General features: G+C 38.2%; 3 protein-coding genes, 2 long non-coding RNA genes and 1 pseudogene across 9 annotated transcripts in view; 2 read left to right on the top strand and 4 right to left on the bottom strand.

The window, feature by feature from the left end:
- The first annotated feature begins 2,940 nt into the window (after positions 1–2,940).
- Positions 2,941–8,257, top strand: LOC103436041 (disease resistance protein RPV1-like). Its single transcript, XM_070821036.1, has 5 exons — positions 2,941–3,130; positions 3,459–3,966; positions 4,108–5,215; positions 5,561–5,818; positions 5,911–8,257. Exons 2-5 carry the CDS (start codon positions 3,464–3,466, stop codon positions 8,119–8,121), a joined length of 4,080 nt encoding a protein of 1,359 aa, XP_070677137.1. The 5' UTR covers positions 2,941–3,130; positions 3,459–3,463; the 3' UTR covers positions 8,122–8,257.
- Positions 8,258–8,580: 323 nt separating this feature from the next.
- On the bottom strand, positions 8,581–10,585 carry LOC103418055 (uncharacterized). Of its 2 annotated transcripts, XR_011580570.1 has the most exons (3): positions 10,268–10,585; positions 8,950–9,182; positions 8,581–8,846 (listed from the first exon to the last, which is right to left on the bottom strand). It is a non-coding gene; the product is annotated as an uncharacterized lncRNA (long non-coding RNA). The 2 variants fall into 2 exon arrangements; XR_011580571.1 differs by lacking the exons at positions 8,581–8,846; positions 10,268–10,585 and adding an exon at positions 9,270–9,435 and having other exon boundaries at positions 8,944–9,182.
- Positions 10,586–11,836: 1,251 nt separating this feature from the next.
- Positions 11,837–21,303, bottom strand: part of LOC139195728 (uncharacterized) — a 58,740-nt gene continuing 49,273 nt past the window's right edge. Inside the window, exon 2 of the long non-coding RNA XR_011580579.1 lies at positions 11,837–12,017. This is a non-coding gene — a long non-coding RNA (uncharacterized lncRNA). The remainder of the gene's footprint in view (positions 12,018–21,303) is intronic.
- LOC108171625 (chloride channel protein CLC-e-like) lies at positions 12,518–16,889 on the top strand (annotated as a pseudogene).
- Positions 17,242–21,303, bottom strand: part of LOC103419977 (histone deacetylase 19-like) — a 48,760-nt gene continuing 44,698 nt past the window's right edge. Inside the window, exons 1-5 of one of the 4 annotated variants that reach the window (XM_070821063.1) lie at positions 19,401–19,540; positions 18,614–18,684; positions 18,475–18,532; positions 17,606–17,683; positions 17,242–17,510 (exon numbers count right to left, since the gene is read on the bottom strand). In XM_070821063.1, the coding sequence (XP_070677164.1) occupies positions 17,424–17,510; positions 17,606–17,683; positions 18,475–18,532; positions 18,614–18,633 (243 nt within the window). In that variant the 5' untranslated portion in view covers positions 18,634–18,684; positions 19,401–19,540 and the 3' untranslated portion in view covers positions 17,242–17,423. Of the gene's footprint in view, positions 17,511–17,605; positions 17,684–18,474; positions 18,533–18,613; positions 18,685–19,400; positions 19,541–21,303 lie in introns of those variants that run through there. The other 3 variants (XM_070821065.1, XM_070821062.1, XM_070821064.1) reach the window with 3 other exon arrangements.
- Positions 19,477–20,467, bottom strand: LOC108169347 (histone deacetylase 19-like). The gene is made up of 2 exons (XM_070821055.1): positions 19,820–20,467; positions 19,477–19,616 (listed from the first exon to the last, which is right to left on the bottom strand). Exon 1 carries the CDS (start codon positions 20,309–20,311, stop codon positions 19,826–19,828), a length of 486 nt encoding a protein of 161 aa, XP_070677156.1. The 5' UTR covers positions 20,312–20,467; the 3' UTR covers positions 19,477–19,616; positions 19,820–19,825.

Here is a 21,303-nt window from a genome sequence, read left to right as displayed (position 1 = left end):
ATGCTATCTTACAAACTTCACCGATGAGGTCTTCTCGACTTCAAAACATTTCGCCAACAAAGAGAGAATTTTATCGGGCTCATCAATTGTTCATTAACTTCCTGTATATCACACTCCTACACACACACACACACACACACACACACACACACACATATATATAGAATATACATATACATTTTATCAAAGGGCTATACATATTTTAGTTTGCTTTTGAAGAGTCGTGTACATTTTGGTACGTTACTGAGTGCTACGGTGACTCACCAGGTGTAGGTTAGCTATCTTTGTCAAGATTAAATTTCATTGGATGGCCTGCGGATCAAAGCTGAAACTAGTATGATAGAAAAAAAAAACTTTGTACATAAAGTGTGTAAGGGATGACTTGTGAGTTGTGACTTGTCAGCTGTAATGAAAGTTATGAACTGATGTTAGTGTGCCCTTATTTTATCTTTCTTCATATGTTGGAATGCTTTGAATTTTTATACGGGGAAGTAAGGTTCTTGAGTTGGGAAATTTCATTTATCCGTTTTTTGTATTCGACATCTCCGTCGGATTGTCCAGAGCATATAGAACTTTTGTAACCTTCGTGTAAGTCAGGTCAACTAGTACAATTGTTGAACTCAAACTGATCTAGTCTCAGCGGGCAACTACTCTCTCCCCCCTTGCTTGCTTTCCATTCCCAATTTCTACCTCTATCTGTCTATTGCTTAGTTTGGTGCCTAAATGGATAGAGAGTGATGGTGGATCATGACTTGCTTACTTGGGACAAGACACATAATTTCAGGCGGAGTTATGGACTATCTTATGACCTCTCGATAGCTTCAGAAATAGTAGTGGCAAACTAGCCCATTGATTATTAATGAATAACTATTAAGACCTGTTTTGACACGCCCCGATCCCGATGTCCGTGGGACATCGGGATAGTCACGTGCTGGCCGACACCCGAGGGTGATGCAAGCCATTTATGAATGCAAATGCTGAGAACATGTGAAACATGCATATAAATTTCGTTCAAACTACTTAAAATAATATAATAATATTCAACTGCCTACAATGAAAGCATAGTGATAATGCATGACATGTTCAAAGCATACATCTAATTCAGAATACAAGCGAAATGTGCTATCAAGCGGAGAAAGGGACACAAAGTCACTGGTATGGGAATGCCTCGTAGCGCGGATCGTAAGCCTCATTCCTATGTCCTGAAGGAGAGGGAGGGGGGTCCACGAGGGTGGTGGTGATGGTGTGTCATCGTCGGGGGTGTCCCTATGGGTGTGCGTGGGTGTGGGTTCGATCAGGAAGAGAGAGGGAAAAAGTGTGAAAGTGAGAGAAGAGTGAGCTGAGAAAGAGAGTGAACTCGAGGAAAATGAGATAGAGTGATAGGGAGGAGTTAGTGGGCTGCCTCATGGCAAGCAATGAGAGGAGAGGAAATCTAAAAAGAGGATCCTGATTGGGTAGGAAGTGAGGGACTGAAATGTAAAAATTTGAAAACCTTTAAGTAAAATGTGGAATTTCATAATTTTTGGGGTGGGGTTTCACGTGTTTAGTTTGATTCTTATCATAACATGGTGGTGAGATTGATAGTTTTAATGAGTTTGTAATACATTATGCTGATATCAAACTAAATGTCTCTGAGACTTAATGATTTTTCATTCATAAAATCATTCATAGTCAAATGACTTGATCTGTCACCTGTGCTTGGAAGGTGAGATACCAAATCTTATTCAATCAACAACTATATATATATATATATTTTTTTTTTTAAATGAACAAATGGTGGCAAGTCACGACTATTTACCATTTTCGAGCCCAGAGAGGCTATGGAGAGTTTCACTCTGCCTTCCAAGATTTTGTAGTGTGAAGTGCACTTTTTGTGTGAAAATTATTAAAGGGGTGTGATATCCATACATCCCATTTTACTTCTCACACACCTTTTTAATTTTCGACCATCGGATCAGATGAAATGAAGAAGATCAACATACATAAATTAACATGAGGTGTGTGAAAAGTAAAATGAGTTGTATGGATAGCACACCTTATTAAAATATCCTCAAACGAAAGTGCTTGGAAAATTCTTAGAAGAAATTGTTGACTAACTAATTGGAAAAAGAGTAATGCTAAAGAGATTAAATTTATAAACTAAATGACATAGAAATTTATAATTAAATTATTACTTAAATATTAATATATATGCTCATTTTCTAATAATAACATATTATTTAATTTACAAATTTAGTACTAGCATTCCCGATTCAAAACCGTGGACGCAAAACGCGCAAAGGGAGGGCCACATCCCATGTGCCGCCTTTATACTTTTGTAACTGGTCGTCTCTTACTCGTCGCTTTTCCTCAAAAGCCAATTCTAAGTAAATTCTGAACTAGTCTCTCTCTCTCTCTCTCTCTCTCTCTCTCTTGTTTCATTAGATCCTCCTTAATTCTGAACCACTCTCTCTCTCTCGTTTGCTTTGCTGAATCCTCCTTAATTCTGAACCAGTCTCTCTCTCTTTCTCTCTATTCACAATTAATCTCTCTGCAACTACTACTTCCTGGATCTGAAAACTAGAGGTTGGTTATGGATATTGGCCTCTTCTTCTTCGTATTCTTCTTCATCCGCCGCTGCTCTTGCTGATGCTGATGATGCAATAAAGTAATTGTTTTGGATATTATTTTGAAGCCGGAGAAAGCAAATAAGCCCTTGTCAGAGGTTAGTCAGCGTTTATTGATACTGTTTAAGGCTCTTTCTGTATTTTTTGTCATTTCTTTTTAATTAATAGGTTTAGGTGTTATGTTATGCTGGCATTTAAATTGCTAATTAATTTTTGTTATGTCTGCTGTTAATTTCTTGGCTGGTGATCTGTCACCGGTGTCACTTTGTTTTGTTTGCATCTTTATCAATTGTCTTCCTTTTGACGTTTGGATTCAACGGTTCTCTTAACACAGGTTCTGAAAAAGCTTCAGTACAAAAGATTGAAAGAGAGAGCAAATGGAAAAAGAAAACGAGGAAGAGAACAAGAGAAAGAGGTCTCAAGTTGATTTTGCATCCTTTTTCACATAGGGCTCTTCCTTTTTGTGTGGTGTTTTTTGGTATATGCATAATCTGATTGTGAGGGGAGCAAAGCAAGGAGAAAAGGTTTACACTTATTCATTTTGTGGTTTTCAAATACTAGTAGCTTTAAGATTGCAAATATATGAATATCTTTCTTTAAATTATAGAGTTTTTAAAGATAATAGGTCCTATCATGTGCCCCATTTTCCACTTTCGTATCTCTCACTCGTTGATTTCGAGCCTTTGAAATTTTGTGCATGTCGTCAAAAGCCAGTTCAAGTAAATTCTGAACTAGTCTCTCTCTCCCCCCTCTTGCATCCTCTTAATTCGATGCAACATCGTAGTATTATTTCTCTCTAATTAACAATTAATCTCTCTGCAACTACATCTTTTTGCCGTTTCTGAAAACTAGAGGTTATGGACATTGCTTCTTCTTCATCATCCGCTGCTGATAACCCCCCACGTCGAGAAAAGTATGATGTGTTTATCAGTTTCAGAGGTGAGGACACCCGCCTTGGTATTACCAGCCATCTTCATGCTGCCTTACTTCAGAAGAAATTTGAAACCTACATCGATAATAGACTTCAGAGAGGAGAAGAAATCGGATCTGCCCTTCTAGAAGCAATTGAGAAATCCACCATTTCGGTGATCATTTTCTCACAAAACTATGCTTCTTCCACATGGTGTTTGGATGAGCTTGTGCATATACTAAAATGCAACAACAGAGAAGGCCGGATGGTTATACCCGTATTCTACGACATCAATCCATCTGATGTACGAAAACAACACGGGAGTTATGCAGATGCATTTGCTCAACTTGAAAAACGATTCGCTAACAGTATCGACAAGGTGCACAAGTGGAGGGATGCTTTGACGACTGCAGCCAATCTATCTGGGTTTGATCATTCAAACAAATCCGGGTAACTAACTCATTCTTTAACTTGTCTAAAGTTATAAATTTTCTTTAAACTTGTGACATTTTGATTTGTGCTAAGATTTGGTAAAGCGTATTTAAGACTAACTACTGCTTTTCAACCTAATCATATACATCTATACACCAGGACGGAGGCAGATCTAATTCAGAAAGTTGTCGATCATATTTGGACCCAATTGTGTGGCGAATCATCCTGCGATTTAAAGGGCTTTGTTGGAATTGAAAGACGCATCGAGCAGATCGAATTGCTGTTAGGCATTCATTCACCGGACGCTTGCATCACTGTAGGTATTTGGGGCATGGGTGGTATTGGGAAAACCACCCTTGCCGAGGCTGTATTTCGCATACACTCTTCTAAATTCGAAGCTTCTTGTTTTCTTAAGAATGTTAGGGAGAACTCAGAACAAGCAGGTGGACTAGATCACTTGGAAAAAACACTTCTTAAGGAGCTATTAAAGGAAGAAGTTCTGCCCGCAGGATCAACTTTGGTTCGAGAAAGGCTCGATCGTACAAAGGTCCTCATTGTTCTAGATGACGTGAGTGATTCATTGCAAATTGAACGTTTAGCTGGCGATCGTATTCGGTATGGCACTGGAAGTAGAATCATTATCACAAGTAGAGATAGGGGCACACTTGGGCAAACTGTTGAAAAGGATAATATCTATGAGGTTGAGGTATTAAAACCGGATGATGCTCTTCCGCTCTTCTGTTCGCGTGCTTTCAAGAATAACAGTACTCGTAGAACAGATTATAAAGAGTTGGCAGAAAAGGCCGTGCATTATGCCAGAGGCGTTCCTTTGGCTCTTAAAGTTCTGGGGTCCTTGTTCTTCAATTGCAAGAGCAAAGAAGACTGGGAAGATGAATTCAACAAACTGAAACGATTTCCCAGTGAAAGTATCCAGAAAGTGTTGAGAATAAGTTATGATAGATTGGAAAAAAATGAGAAGGAGATATTTCTAGACGTGGCATGTTTTCATAAAGGGAAGGGTGTGGATATGGTAAAACGAATGTTAGATGTTCGTGGATTCTTTGGGACAACCGGAATTAGAATTCTCATTGATATGTCTCTCATATCAATTGTTTCAAAATGGGGAAGGGAAGGCATAATAGAGATGCACGATTTGCTACAAGAAATGGGAAGGACAATTGTTCAAGAACAATGTATTAAAGATCCTGGTGAACGGAATAGGTTGTTCGTTGACAAGGATGTCTATCGCATACTAAAGAGTAACACGGTAGGAGTCAAATTCATTCAATTTTTTTCTTTTCTTTTTTAGAAAAAAAAATTACAAACTTCAGATGATAACAGAACAAAGTAAAACTAATTTATAATAAAGAAGTGAGATTGTTAAAAGATGGAATTTGATTGAATACTTATTGTGTTAGGAAGTGTTTGGAACATGAACAAATGTTTGTCTATGTAGACAAGTAGAGGGGGATACAATTATGTTGGATATTTGACTAGACTAAGACACATGTACATCATTACCATGGCAAATACTCTTTGTTCCAAATGTGCGTTACATTTTAACATGTTGAAAACATATGTATTCACATTTAAACTTTCTTCTAATTGTTAGGAAACTCCAAATGTTGAAGCCATAAAGGTTTGTTGGTTTGAACCATTGAAACGTGCAGACTTCAAAAAGATGTCTAACCTAAAAATGCTAAGCTCGGTTGGCCGATTGACCGCTTCTCTAGACCTTCCCGATTCTCTTTGTTATCTTGAGTGGCCTTTTTATCCACTGGAATCTTTGCCGTCAACTTTTTCTCCGGAAAATCTAGTTGAGCTTCGTATGCGAGGTAGCAAAGTTAAGAGGCTTTGGAAAGAAGACGAGGTATATTATATTATATGCCTATTTTAATTCTTGTATCAAATCAATTGTAGAAATTATATTAATTCTTTATATTTCTATTTCATTTGTTGCAGATACTTGCCAACTTACAAGTTATCGATTTGCATGAGTGTGAGTATTTAATTGAAGTTCCAAATCTCTCTAGGAGTCCAAAGATTGTGCACATAAATCTTCGTTGCTGTTACAGTTTGGTTGAAATTCCTTCGTATTTTCAACATCTTGACAAGCTTACTCGTCTTGAACTTGGATTCTGCACCAGTCTCAAGTATCTTCCAAAGATGCCAGGAAATCTTACATACTTATGTTTACAAGCCAGTGGTATAAAGGAGTTGCCAGAATCAGTTTGGTCTAACGAAAATATTTCTTACTTGAATATAAGGCATTGCAGTTACCTTAAGAAACTTCCAAGTAGCAGGTGTAAGTTGAAAAATCTCGATCTCCATAGGTGCTCTAAATTTGAAAACTTTCCAGAGATTTTGGAGCCAATAGAACATTTGAAGTCATTAAGTTTAATTCATACAGCAGTTACAGAGCTACCCTCATCAATCTGTAAGTTGAAATATCTTGAGAGTCTTGATCTCATCGAGTGCTCTAGATTTTCCAAATTCCCTGAAATCTTGGAGCCAATGGAACATTTGAAGTCCTTAAGTTTAATTCGAACAGCAGTTACAGAGCTACCCTCATCAATCTGTAACTTGAAATATCTTGAGAGTCTTGATCTCACCGAGTGCTCTAGATTTTCCAAATTCCCTGAAATCTTGAAGCCAATGGAACATTTGAAGTCCTTAAGTTTAATTCAAACAGCAGTTACAAAGCTACCCTCATCAATCTGTAAGTTGATATATCTTGAGAGTCTTGATCTCACCGAGTGCTCTAGATTTTCCAAATTCCCTGAAATCTTGGAGCCAATGGAACATTTGAAGTCCCTAAGATTAATTCGAACAGTAGTTACAGAGCTACCCTCATCAATCTGTAAGTTGAAATATCTTGAGAGTCTTGATCTCAAAGGTTGCTCTAGATTTTCCAAATTCCCTGAAATCTTGGAGCCAATGGAACATTTGGTGTCTCTTTGTTTGGAAGAAACAGCTGTCGAAATGCTTCCTTCGTCAATTGGAAATCTAAATAGGCTTCAAGATTTAAACCTTGGTTGGTGCAAGCAACTTAAGGATGTCCCAACAAGTATCTACAGTTTAACCAATCTTAAACGTCTCGACTTTAAAGGCTGTGGGAGACTTGAAAAATTGCCTTCCAGCTCCGTTGGTTTTCTCTCTTTAGAAGAACTAGATCTCAGGTTCAGCGGTATATTGGAAATACCAGCAAGCATCAAACAAGCTTCTCGGTTGTCTATACTCGAATTATGCTTGTGCAAGCAGCTTCAATCTATACCAGAGCTCCCAGTGCTATGTAATGTTAATGCTGAAGGCTGCACGTCGCTGAAGATAGTGTCAAGTTCAAGGACAGCACTCACACAAGGTTGGGACAAACCTAATTATTGTTACAGAGATTTTACTAATTGCCCAAAATTGGATAATAATTCAAGGAGCAACATAATGGATGAAGCACAGATTACAATTATGCGAATGGCAACTGTTGTGCCATTAAAGGACTATTGCTGGTATCATAAGCCCTGGCCTCAGATTAACATTGCATGTACAGGAAAAGAAATTCCAAATTGGTTCAGCTATCAAAATGAGGGATCTTCAGTAGACATCGAGCTTTGTCCAGATTGGTTTCGAACAGGTTTATTTGGTTTCGCTCTCTCTGTTGTTCTTTCTTGTGTTTCAAATGTGAGGTATAAACCCTGGAGGGTAAAAGCTAATTTCATTGTCAAATTCATGGGTGAAAGCCATGAACTGTTCAGTTCTAAGTACATTATCCAAGGCTCCTATGACGGCCAACATCACGTGCATGTGTGGAATGAGGCCTTTAGAAGTGAAGAGGTAGGAAAAAATTGCTCCCCTGATGTTTACAAACTTGCCAAAGAGGCCTCTATTATCTTCTGCCCGTATTTTGAAGATTTTAAAAATTCTGAAGATTCGGAAGATTTTGAAGATTCTGAAGGACAACCTGCTTCTGCTTCCGATATGAAGGTGGAAAGATGTGGTATATGCCCATTGTATGCCGAAGATGCTGAGAAATTCAAATTTGGTCATGTGTTCATGTCGAGGGGACCAAAAGTAGAAGAAGAAACAAGACAAGATGATGATTCCAAAGGTGGTGGATCAAGAGATGAGCCTCAAGTTAGTGGATCAAGTCATGAGTATGAAGCAAATGAAAGTAATTAGGAAAAACTTTTTAAGGCAAATTTGTAATTTGATAGCCCACTTGTCTGACCAAGAAATAAGACAACAAATAGGCAAGGCTTTTATTATTTTGGTAATGTTTATGCTTTATACATTATAAAGCGCTAGTTATGGACAAGTGTATCATAGCCTATTTGTTTTCTTTAAAACTTGGTTTACCTTTATATCATAAACATAGCCATTAATTAACACACCATGCCAGGGCAAAGTAAAAAACTCACGACCAAACGCGATTGTTTGAACATTTGACATGACAAAAATATGCGATTGTTCGGTGGCTGAATTGCAATGAGCAAAAAATATGAATGACCCGATTAGACTAACACCGGCAAAACTTAGTGTTCTTGTTTGCACCAAACAAAGATCAGCGAAACAAATTTTATTAGAGAGGGTAAAAAATTAAAGCAAATTAAGGCTGAAAAAAGAAAGGCACATCTCCAGTTTAATAATACAATCATCGAATTTGTAACAACGATAAAACTATAGTGCTCTTTGCTTCAATAGGACTAGGAAGTTTCCAAAATTAGGGAGAAAAATTATACGTCGCGCTACAAGCTAAATGAAAAAAGAATGAAGAAAAAGCGAGATGCATACACAAAGAAATGAAATACAAAAGAAATACATTACAAGTTTGATGGCCGAACTGCATTTTGACCCGGAAATATTCAATTTTCTCACTAGCATCCAAGATTTCTTTCTTCAAGTCTCTGGGATATTTGTTATGATTCAACACTTATCAGGAAGTAACATGCACACAAAACTTCGCTGCTCAAGATGAGAAAATTGGGGAAACATTAAAGTTCTAAGTACCTTTTTATCAGCTTCGGTTGCTTCTTTGAACTTTGAGTTCAGTGAGTTAACCTCCTCTGTACTCAGTTGATCTACAAGATGTTTCTCCAATTCTGGTACTCTGGGTTTCCGCTAATTGGCCTGCTGCTTTTCCTCAGCATGAGAAGGAGCAACTGTCTTCGGTGGCCTTCCTCCAGCTGGGGCTGCCATGTGCCGAGCACCAAGACCAGGCATCAGTTGCTGTTGTTGAAAGCCTTTTAAAGTGAAAAATAAGAAACTATTCTCCATCAAAGAAAGACATGTTTCAAAATATAAAAGTGATTTGTTTTATGGATGAATACCAGAAGCAGGTCTCCAGGCTACATTGCCTGCATTGGAGTAATTATTTGCAGGTTGAAAAATATTGGATAAATCAAACATAACATTGCTTGGTAGCACGGCTGGAAGAGGGCTTCCCTCCCTAAACCGCTCCATCAAAGATAATGTGGCATGATGGGTAGTCATTCTATCAATCTAGACTGCACATTTAGACATGACTCAATTTAGTAGTATATATTTATGGATGTTTGTCTGTCAATTGGCCAGCAAAAGATTACTCCCAATCACAAATAAAAATTATACCTACAAAATATCTATGGCATGTGTAAGTTTTTACATCAAAATACGAACACATCATGCAAAGAATGAACATCCAGCAGCAAAGCATCTCGCAGAAAAATATGCTTTATTGAGCCTGTTATGTTCAGCAATTCAAGCTAATGAGAAAGTGCATTCATATAATCAATATTTAACATAATATGCCCCTGGTTATCATTTTATACGGAAATTCCTTCAGCAAAACAAGCATACAGCTTCAATAACCTATTTGTCGATATGATCATGACCCAAGAACATTTTCACTACTGCACAATTCTAATGTAATAAACAATCCTCGATCAATCCTTGGGTCATATAACACATTTCTAAAGTCTGCTTACCACCTCAGGTCGAACGGATACACCAGAAGGTATATTAATGACCTGATAACATAACTCTCTCAACCTCACTAACAGTAGTATAAATTCTTCATCTACTTATTTTCTACCATTTGAACATCAATTCCGCAGTTATACTAACACGAAATAAATATCTCAGCTAAGATAAGAGAATTAAGACATCCCGAGCTCACATTTACCACTTCAAAATCAATCCGATTCGGAACACAGTTCCACCAGCATCAAATCCCGACCAACCACTACAATTACACAAATATAATCATACACACACATCCAATTATACATATATACACAGGCATACATACATACATACATATATATATATATATATATTGAGAGAGTACCTGCTCAAGGACCTGTTTGGGAGACCAGAGCCCTGGAAGAGAGCGACGGCTTCATTGTCACTAATCCGGGCATCGCGGTCCAAATCGGCCCGTCGGAAATACGCATCGAAGAGATCCACATTCGCCGATTGGTTCTGCGTCGACGCCATCGCCACCGTCGGATTGCGATGCGCGGAAGATCAGACCATGGAATCAATCGAGAGCGCCGCACCATCAGGCTGCAGTACGCGTAAGGAGCGCCGGGAAGAATCAGAAAACCACGAATTCGAAGGACCATGATTTGGTTGCCTTTCTTCTCCGATTCGGAGGAAAATCAGAAGACGATGGAGACACTGAGCGATGCCAATAGTTTGGGGTAGAAAAACGATGATTTTTCCTTTTGATTTTTTGTGACAAAAATGGTATTGTATTTGTGTGATATTTCAAAATTGCCATTGGTCCTAATGAGCCCGGCCCATAAGGTACTACCACAACAAATACAATTGAGAAAGGGGTGTGATATCCACACACCCATTTTTACTTCTCACGCACCCCTTATTAATTTTCGATCTTCAGATCGGATAGGTCAACAGACATAAATTAACAAGGGGAGTGGGGGAGTGTGAGAAGTAAAAAATGATGTGTGGATAGCACATCCCTTTAGAAATCAGAGTTGGTTAGCAAGTTTATGTTTTCGATTTGTCAACTTGTACAAAGTGGGGAAACAAAAACGTGCACATATAGAAAGATGCAAATTAATGCGAGATTGAGAAGGAAGCTACAATTTAGAAATCAGAGTCATTTGTTTGTCGGATATTTGACATGTTATATTATCAGACTGTAAATCGTATATGTATATTTAGGCATCGTTTTGTAAATCCATCTAACAATGAAACCTAATTGATAATTTATACACACCCATATAGATTAACTACTCTTATCATGGCCAACAAGCAACTCATGTCCACGATGGTGTTGTGTTCACGTTTCATCGGTTTCATATCCTCTTTTTCTTTAAGGAGACGATCAATGAATAGCGTTCTAAAATATGATTATAAACCTTTTAAATAACTTCATTAGTCGGTACAATGAATGCATTTTGATTGATCCCTTTTGTCATCACCTCATTTTCGCTATTTAATTAGTCCCTGAAACTTTTTGCATTACATGATGTGCATGGAAAGTTCTATTAGATAAAACATTGGGGATCTTTGAAGTAGTACTATGTTTCAAATCAAAATCAAAGAACCGGCTTAATAATTGATGTAATTAGTAAATATTGACACATAATGTAATGCATTCTTAATTGGAGCTACAACCTTGTCTAGTTTCCATTTTTTGTAAGTGTATATGTTAGTTTGACGTATGTCATCGGCCACTCTAGATTGAAGTGGGCAACTCCGTTATGGGAGCTTATTTTGTTGTAGCAAAAATGTCTCAATCACTAAGATGAATTTCTCAAATTTTATCAAGTACATGTCAATTTATGTACTCCTAACTATTTTTTAGTATGAATAGTGCACCTTCTTATTTGCAAATGTTAAGAACAGTTGTTCACATGTGCATAAACTGTAGGCTATGAATACAAACATTATTTTATATTAATATGAATATTACTTAATTATTTTGTCAGGCTTTTATCCATTAGCTGGTCGTGATTGGACTGAACAGTTGGCTCAACTGGTGTAGCAGCTAATGGGAGGCCTGGACTGCATACGGCGCTTCCCCAACGCCCACTTCCACCGCCATTTATGTTCCCTGGCCTCTCCACCTCCTCCGTCTTCATCACCGTCGGGAAAAGCCCTCCTCCTATTCTCTGCCACATCAAACACCCAAACAAGAACAATCAACACCAAAAATGCCAGTGCTGGGTACAAGAAGAAGGGGAAGATGAAGATGGCAGAGATCTGCCTCTCAGACCTCCTTTCTCCCTCCCTCAAAACCAACAAACCCAGCAACAAAAACAACAAAACGATGACGATGACGATGAAAAAGCAGAAGAACAAGAAGAAGGGGAAGATGAAAACAGAGTACAAGGCCGTGGCCAAGGGAACTGCACGATTTTTATCCATTACTCAATTGACCATTTTTCCTTTTCTTGCTTGCTTGTTTGCAAAGTTTTGAGCTTTTATCTAAAATTTTACACAAATTGTAAATGTTCATGAGATGCATTAGGATGTGTGTTGTCCATCTGTTTGGCTTGAGTCCTGCAACATGTGAGGGGCACGTGAGGTTATGAAAAACTCTTCCACATCAGAAAGTTAAGGAACCTTACATTAACTTGTAAGGGGTCGGGCTACTCCCCCATTTCCAATTTGGGTCGGAACCTCAGGTTCCGTCACTCATTACCCATTTTTTCTTTGCTTTTTTCTTGCTTGCTTATACATGAAGTTTTGAGCTTTTTCTGAGATTTTGACATGAATGGGAAGGTTCATGAGATACGTGATGTGTTATGGGGTGGGATGCCGCAACGGGGAGCTTCGTGGCTGAGAAAGGAGTACATGGGAGATACGTAGAAGCAGGTGATTCTGGTTCCAGCTTATGGGGGTTTGTGTAGAAGTCTAATATCTTGCAGTAATCAAGAGATTTAGAGAGAGAGAGAGAGAATTTGTAGAGAGAGATTGAGTATGTGAAGAATGGTTCTCGTTAACTTTCACACTGCACTATACAATGTGATATGGTAATCCTCTATTACCCTTAACAGTTTGATTGTTGCCATAATAAACTTGTTTCGAGATGCTCTTGAGGATGGTTCACAAGATAAAAATGGCAATGAGCAAGGAGGAGAAAAAGGAGAGAATTTATTAGTGAAAATGGGAATGTCTATTTCGGTTTTTGATGGTCTCAAGGCAGCATCGTGTCCTTTTGTCAAGGCAATTGCTGCTTGTGTCACACTTGGGACTGGGAACTCGTTAGGTCCCAAGGTCCTAGCGTTGAGATTGGAACTTCTATAGCCAAGGGTATTGGTGATGTGTTTGATAAAAGTTCACAAAGAAGGCTCTCTCATGTGGCTGCTGGAATTGCTTCTGGTTGGTATTCAGTTTTGTGTATATCTATGTTGTCATTATCAATACATGTATGCCCTAATTGTAATTGTTGTTCTGTTTTGACAGGGTTTAATGCAGCTGTTTCCGGTTGTTTCTTTCCCGTAGAGTCCATCACCACCTAATTCCTCATCCCTTTTGTTTGGATCAAAACTTAAACTTTGGGCTTGGGGAAAGTTGGCCCAAGAAGCAGCCTAAAAAGGGGAAGGTACTCAGAGGCCCAGTCAGAACCCAGCCGAAGTCCAGAATATGGGAGAAGCCCGTTTCTGACTAGATGCAGACCACTTGCTTACCTACCTAGAAGCCAAGTGGTATAGACCAGCCAGCTATCCAGCCCAAAAAGTACTTTTCGATGGCAGTACAAGTAAAATGGCTGATGAGTCACTACCCTTCAAATTTCATTCGGGCAGGATCGTTGCTATATGATGCTAAGCCAAGATATCTATAAAAGGAGCAGGAGAGGTCAGAATCAAAGACACTCAAACAAACAAATACAAGCACAAACTCTGCTCAAAAGCCAGATTTGCCTTCAAAACGAAAGCTGTAGTCAGCCCAAGCCTTCATCCCTTTCGGGATAACACTTTTGTAATAGCTCTGCTACCCTGGTCAACTCTTGCTGTAGTATCGATTCCTCTTGTAAACTCATCTCCCTACCCTTTTCCTAAACTTTCAAACCTCTTGCAAGACGATCAGCCTTGCCCGACAAGGTTAAACCTTGCCCAACCTTCTTTGTTTTTGTCTGTATATTCATTACCTTAACAACATGTTGAATATTACAAGATATATCCAAGTTATTTCTAGCAATATGGTTATCAAAGGATTCTCTTAGGGCTTAGATTCGATTTGAATATGTCTCCATGGTTCAAGTCAGGTCTAAGTTCTAAGCCCTTGGGCACATAAGATTTGATCACCCTAAAAGTCCTTGGCCTCAAGGCATAAAAAAGAACCTGATGTGGACTTAACCCATCCTCTACAAGCTTTGATAACAAGAAGTCCAAAGTTACTTGGGGCGCAAGTAATTTACCCGTCACTTAGTTTTATTACTGTGATATTATGATTATCATATAGCGTCCGAGGACGGGATGGGTTTTAATGGGAAGCCTCATGACCTACTCAAGGCCCCACAAAGGCACCTATTTGGATTCATCCTGCTTTTCGGACAAGAACATTGAGAATGTAATGGGTTCTAATGGGAAGCCTCAAGGCCTACACCTAAGGCCCCACAAAGGCATCTATTTGGATCCATGATGCTCTTTAAGTTCAGGTAATCAGAAGTATGATGGTGATAAGATCTACCCAATACATAAAAGGAACCTTATATGTTCAAATACTAAATTAGTTATTTACGGGAAGCCTCAAGGCCTACACCTAAGGCCCCACAAAGGCACTTGTCAATAACTAAATATAGTCTTTCGAATATATAATTAACTCAGACATCCGTTCTACATCTGCCATACTGAAGATGGTAGTGGCACGCCTGAATACATATAAGTTAATCTTGATTGTGAGCCTCAAGGCCTACATCTAAGACCCCACAAAGGCACCTTTCAAAGTTAACTATGTCCTTCTCTTTCAGCCTTGCCCGACAAGCCCGTCAATAAAGCAGGAGCCCGACAGAAAAACATCAACCGGCGCCAAACCTCTCGGGGAGTTGTGTGCTCGTCGGACAGGAGATATGCTCCACGGAGAATTCCACCACGAACACCTTTCACTTGTGATTACCACTTCTATGGTCATACTTAGTGCTGTGATAGCTTCTGTAGTTTCAGAAGCTGGCCTTTGTTCTGAACCAGCCTTTAAGGTCCCATACTATGACTTCGGCTCACCTGCTGGTACACTATCTATTATCTGTTGATTCTTCAAAATGATATATATAAAAACTTATGTGCCGAGTGAACAAAAAATGGTTCTTTTATTTTAAATAATTTCTGCAATTGACTATGGCATCAGTACGTAATCTCGGAGTATTTACTTGCTCCTGGTAATGTGATTTGCCTTTACTGAATATGGTTTCTGAATTTTCCCATTATTTGGGTAGTTGATTTACATTGCATATTCCAAATGGTTAATTTCATATATGATTGTGTTACAACACTAGTTTATTCACTCTACTGGGATGAATTTTTCAGGCATACCTTTAGTATATCTAGAGGTTGATGTTCAAGTCATTGTTTAAAGCTGCGGTTTTAATAATGAGACGTATTTGTATCATTTTCAGAGCTTCCGCTATATCTATTGCTGGGTGTCCTATGTGGCTTGGTTTCATTAACCTTATCATAGTGCACATCGTACATGTTGGTATTTGTTGACAATCTTCACAAGACCGTTGGCCTACCAATATTTTTTTTTTCCCTATCGTGGGTGGCTTGGCTATTGGGCTGATGGCATTGACATATCCAGAAATTCTTTATCGGGGTTTCGAGAATGTTGACATTTTGCTGGAATCTCGACCACTTGAGAAAGGCCTCTCAGCTGATCAGTTTCTTCAGTTGGTAGTGGTCAAGATAGGTGCAACCTCATTGTGTCGAGCCTCTGGATTAGTTGGAGGCTACTATGCTCCATCACTTTTTACTGGTGCAGCAACAGGAATGGCATACGGAAAATTCATCCGTTCTGCAGTTCTCAGTCCAATCCTATACTTCATCAGTTCTGGCAATGTTCAACTAGTATGCTTGATATAATGTTTTTTTTCTTCCTATTTTTGATAATTTCTGAGAACAAAAGTCACATTTGAATGTTATTATCCAGAAATCTATAGCCATTACCTTCAGGGGCAAATACCTTTCTTTTTAGAAGTAGAATGTGTTTCCTGCAATTGTATTAGTTCTAAAGTGTCGAATGGTCTTTTGACAATTGACATGGAGTGTACATAATATCATTCTCCATGGTAGACTTGAAAAGTCCAAACTTTTCTCGGTGAATATATTATTTCTCTTTCTGGTATTTGTCTGCTAAATTCTGAAGGTATCCCAAAAGCTGGATGGCGTTGACAATCGGAGAGATTCCATTTTCAGGTTGGAATGGGTGCTAGTCTTGCAGGAGTCTGTTGCTTTTTGAATTGACACAAGATTATCGTATTGTGCTGCCGCTACTTGGAGCTGTGGGGTTATCTTCGTGGATTACATCTGGGCAGACGAGGAGAAAAGTTATCGGGAAGACTAAGAAACTCAAACAGGGAAACACTAGTAGCATTCAACAACCTGAAGTGCTTTCCCCCTACTGCAAATGGGATATCTTCAAGTGGTGCTTCAGCTGAAAGGACATCTAATGCAAGTGACCTGTGTGAAATTGAAATTTCACTCTGTATAGATGGTTCGGATATTGATACTGATACAGGTACTGTAACACTCAGCAAGTCTTCCAGTCGATGCTCGATTGCTGAAAAGGGCTCAGAGTTGGTTTAGCCTGAACGACTACGAATCTAAATACAACTGATGGACACAGGAACATATACAAAGTTATTGGAAGAGAAACCGTCAAATTGGGGTTTTCCTTTTACCATTTTGCCTTGTAATATAGTTACTGGTTATCGTTTGTTAATGAAAAATGAAAATTCTTTTGAGTAAAGAAATGAGTTAAGCAGATTATAATCCTAATTTCTGACATCCAAACTTTTCAAAAACATCGGTCACCTACTCCCAATCATTCAGCATAACGCGGGTTTGAGTCTAGTAATAAATGCTTCCTCTATGAACGTCATACGACATCCTAAATATCTAATCCCATCTTCTTCCCAAATGAAAGAGGAAAATTGGATTTTGGAGCACCAAAATCAGGGGCAGTGGACTACCGATTGAACTTACAATTCCTGAAATAAGCACGGTTTTAGGGTTCTGACCAAAGAATTCGGTTTTGGGATGCAACAGTATAATGACAGTTCCATGCCTTCCTATTTAACTTTTAATAGTTCAAAAACAGTGAAAGAAAAAAAAACATGTACAAGAGGCCAAATTTGGGTACTTATCCATGATAGTATAGACAAGCGTTGAATTCTTACAAATACAAGAAATCCTAAGATACATGAAATGCTACTGCTCAAATAAATTACCAACTTTACAAATCGATGGACAGTTAAGTTTGAATGACTTTGCTTATGATCAAGTCACCCTAAATAAATTTGATCGTGATAACGTTTATATCTGGTCCGCAGGCTTATTCATAGTGTCTTGTTCAACTTTCACAGTTGGTTCATCCACCGATCCAGATCCCATATCCAAAGCCTGCAAATATCAATGTCGACAGAGAAAACTATTAGTGGGAGGGTTTTCTTATGAAAGAGGAACCTGATTCTAATGGATTTATGTGTTAATTTCACCTTTGCGCCTGTTGTAATCTCATCTACTGCTGGATCATAGCCTGAGCTCCTAGCATTCTCCGAGGTCCCTTTCTGGATCTCCAATGTGCCAGAACAACCAGAATTAGATAATGTTGAGGCAAATAAACATAACAAATAGGTTATCATCCATGTTTATGTAAGTTTTAAAATGCGGCACAGCAAAGGAAATGAGCACATCGTAAGAAAGTAATGCTATGTGCAGGATATAAACATATAATCATAAACAGCAGTAGATACCATAGCTGGAAACATTATATTCTCATAAGAAAGAAAGGGAACATTACTAATCACCAATGTAGGCTTCACGTAACAATAAACAAGAAACATGATAACAGAGGGGAGCAACGAAACACTATGAAGAGACAAGCTTCCTCTTTATATATGATTTGGATGGTTTGAATAGATTCCAGTCAAATCCAGGTTTTAGTAAGTTTACGGTTGGAGCCGTCAAGAATGGTGCATATTGAATTGGTTCATTGCATCATCTAAACGAATGAAACAGTAAACTCCAGAGGGACTATTTAACTTGTGTACAAAGGAGATTTTGTTTTTCCTGTAACTTTCATCTTTTAGCCTTTCGTCAATATGTTTCTGTTTTTTGCCATGAACAAACAATATAACCACTTGTCCATTATCAAAGACAATGAGCACAGTTTTACTATACATGAAATTTAATGCAGTAGTGTTTAAGAATATAGCCAACCCCACTTAGTGGGAAAAGGCTTTGTTGTTGTTGTTGTAGTGTTTAAGAATAGACAAATGAATTGGCAGCCAAATATAGTGAATTATAGTCTAAATGATTCCACACCCAAAAAAAAGTTGAGCTCAAGAGATGATTTGTGACGTACCGGATCTTTAACCTCAGGTTCAACGATCTCTTTCTTTACTCTGCTTGGTAAAGGCTTACTGTATAAACCATAAATCAGTAAATTGCAAAGACGAAAGTGCTAGATAATGAGAGCAAATTAGGAGAATAAATTGAAGTACCGTTCATCATCAACCTCCATGTCAGAATCTGGATCCCACCTCTCGTCTGGGTCATCCTATTCCTCATTCTCCTGAAAGAATTTCACAAAAGAATAATATTAAAACATTGAATACAAGCCCATATAACAACGTTAAATATTGAGTACAAATAACAACTGAAATTAGATAGACTTGAACTAGCAAGCAACATTCTTTATACATGGATTAATAAAAGTCAGAATGGAGCTTTGCTGCTATTTAGATACACAACATTCCTTTTGAATCATCACTATACTCATTAAACAAGTCTATGAGACTTCCATCAAGTATTCTACCAGTTATGGAACAAGAACTATCAAATTACAGGAAGGAAGTGGAAAACAAAGGAATGTCAAAATGTAAGCTTGATAGCAAATAAATGGAAGAAAAAGACAGAAAATTGGATCTTCTGCTCAGGAACAATGTGGCTTTGGAGTAAATGTGGGCACCAGTTAGCTTATGTTATAAGAAATCTTGAGAACAAGAAGTTGTCTATTACAAGTTACTAATTTAGACTTTAGACAGAAGAAAAGGTCATGCACTTTAGCTGTATCATGTCAAATCAGAACAATGAACAGTAACTTGCTCTGATAGCTGTATCTGCCAGGCACTATAGTCGTATTATGCAATCACAAAACATTAACATGCTATCTGGCAACTGGCAAGAGATTATAACTTGCAATAAAAATCATGCTATATGTGCACAATTATATCACAAGTGAAATACTTAGGAAACATTAAAAGGTAAAACAGAATATGAGAAGTATACCTCGTAGCACCAACAACGAGCAACATTGCGAATAGTATAGCCACCGCCACCTAGAAGCAAGAGCGGGACATTGAAGGATCTCATATATCTAACACACTCAGCGTGGCCTTTGATGGAAAGATTGAAGCAGCCAAGCCAGTCCCCAGATAAGGAATCAGCACCACACTGGAGAACCACAGACCCAGGCTTAAAATTTTCCACACTGTACAAAACGCGCTGTTCAGGCAAAACATTAACAATTTCAGTAACCCATTTCAGAGATTACATAATACAAACCCAACATCAAAAAGTTCAGACCTTAACTATGCAATTAACATTTTTGAGAACCCAATTCAGAGATCATACAAAACATAACAAACCCAACAATCCAAACATCAAAAAGTTCAAAACTTTAACACTATGCAATCAAATTTACCAACCTCATGCTACTTAAGAAGTTCCAAAATTGTAAGAATAATGTCATTCACATAGCAAAATCCAGAAGCCTCACAATTCTTAGCATGGTGCAAACCGCCAGCCCAATTAATCGAAATATCACAAATCCCATGGTTGAGCTTCACAGCGCCGCCGACCGACCCACCAGCATAGGTCTGGCAAAACGAGTACAACCCATCAAAGACAGGGCAGTCCTCGCCGACATTGAACCGCTTGAGCTGCCGCAGCTGGTCCTGCTGCGTTTCGGCGTGAAAGCGGCAGAGGTCGCGGTCGCGGGCCGGGTAGGGTTTGAGGACCTGCATGTTCTGGAGGAGGCCATAGTGCGCGAGGAGGGCGTGGGTCATCCGAATCCGGTGGGGCTTCATCGGGTGTCCCTGCCCATAATAGTAATTTCCCACTTCTGGGTCGTAGAAATAGCTCACCTTCCTCTTCACTCCGTCGGGACCCGACACTAGAGAGTTGCCGCCGGTGTCCATCGTGGGCGGAAACCAGATTTTTCAGACAAAAATTGGAACTTTTTATATATTTTCAGATTGGTTTGTTGGGTTTGGGGTTATTGGGGGGTCCGTTTTAAACCGGCGGGTAGGGCATCAAATCAATGTAAGGAAAATGCCTTATTTTTGGTTTATTTATATGTGATTTAATTTAAAGGAAAATTAACAAAAAATTAAAAAAAAATAGTTTTAATTAAAAATAACAAATAAAGGTGTAATGAAAGGTAAAAATATGATTTTTCGTTAAAAGTGAACAGTATCGGGAGTATTTCGTTAAAACTCCCTTAATTTAATGGAGAAAGGAAGTGTCTTGGATTTAATTTGAAATGGAAGAAGTGAGAAAGAGTTCGTTAGAAGAAAGAACAAGAAGACGGTGGCTTGGCTTTTGTTTGTTGTTTTATTTGTTCCCTCTTTGATGTTATTACACCAATCCATAGGTGGAGAAAAAATGTATGGATTCGAGATTAAGCGGGTTGGAATAGAATGCCGTATTCATCAAGACAATTTTCCACTTCCTTATTTTGTGAGTGATTTGCATATAAATGTTTATGTTATTTCTTTTGGATATATATAGTGATTGCATCAAAATCAAAACCAAATGGGAATAGGAAGTTGTACTGACATTAGGCGCAATTTAATAGAAATTTTTTATTTCCTACAAAAAGGGGATTTAATTGAAATTATTGATTATATATATATATATATATATATATATATTTTTGCGTCTCATGCTACGTGGGAAGTCACGAATCGAGAAAGTTAAAAATAAATGTAAATTGAATCAACTGGTTCTTTTAGTTAATCTCATCCTAATTTTTAGGTATTTAATTACAAGTCTTGAGGTGAAATTCATACCTTTTTTTTAAATCCGTTTGTGATAGTAAACACATAGAACTTAGAAATTGGAACGCAGGAACATCAAGATTTGTAATGATTTCAATTCACATTTCTTACAATATGTCCAGTGGCTTTGT

The sequence above is a fragment of the Malus domestica genome, chromosome 05 (assembly GCF_042453785.1).
Source record: "Malus domestica chromosome 05, GDT2T_hap1".
NCBI lineage: Eukaryota > Viridiplantae > Streptophyta > Magnoliopsida > Rosales > Rosaceae > Malus > Malus domestica.
The sequence above is the reverse complement of the archived record's forward strand: the minus strand, read 5'-3'. Positions and strand labels throughout refer to the sequence as shown.

Coding starts and splice junctions, on each gene's coding strand:
- LOC108169347 (XM_070821055.1), bottom strand. CDS start 20,311: ATGGACACCGGCGGCAACTCTCTAGTGTCGGGTCCCGACGGAGTGAAG.
- LOC103436041 (XM_070821036.1), top strand. CDS start 3,464: ATGGACATTGCTTCTTCTTCATCATCCGCTGCTGATAACCCCCCACGT. Junction 5,216..5,560: donor GCATACTAAAGAGTAACACG/GTAGGAGTCAAA, acceptor TCTAATTGTTAG/GAAACTCCAAATGTTGAAGC. Junction 5,819..5,910: donor GGCTTTGGAAAGAAGACGAG/GTATATTATATT, acceptor CATTTGTTGCAG/ATACTTGCCAACTTACAAGT.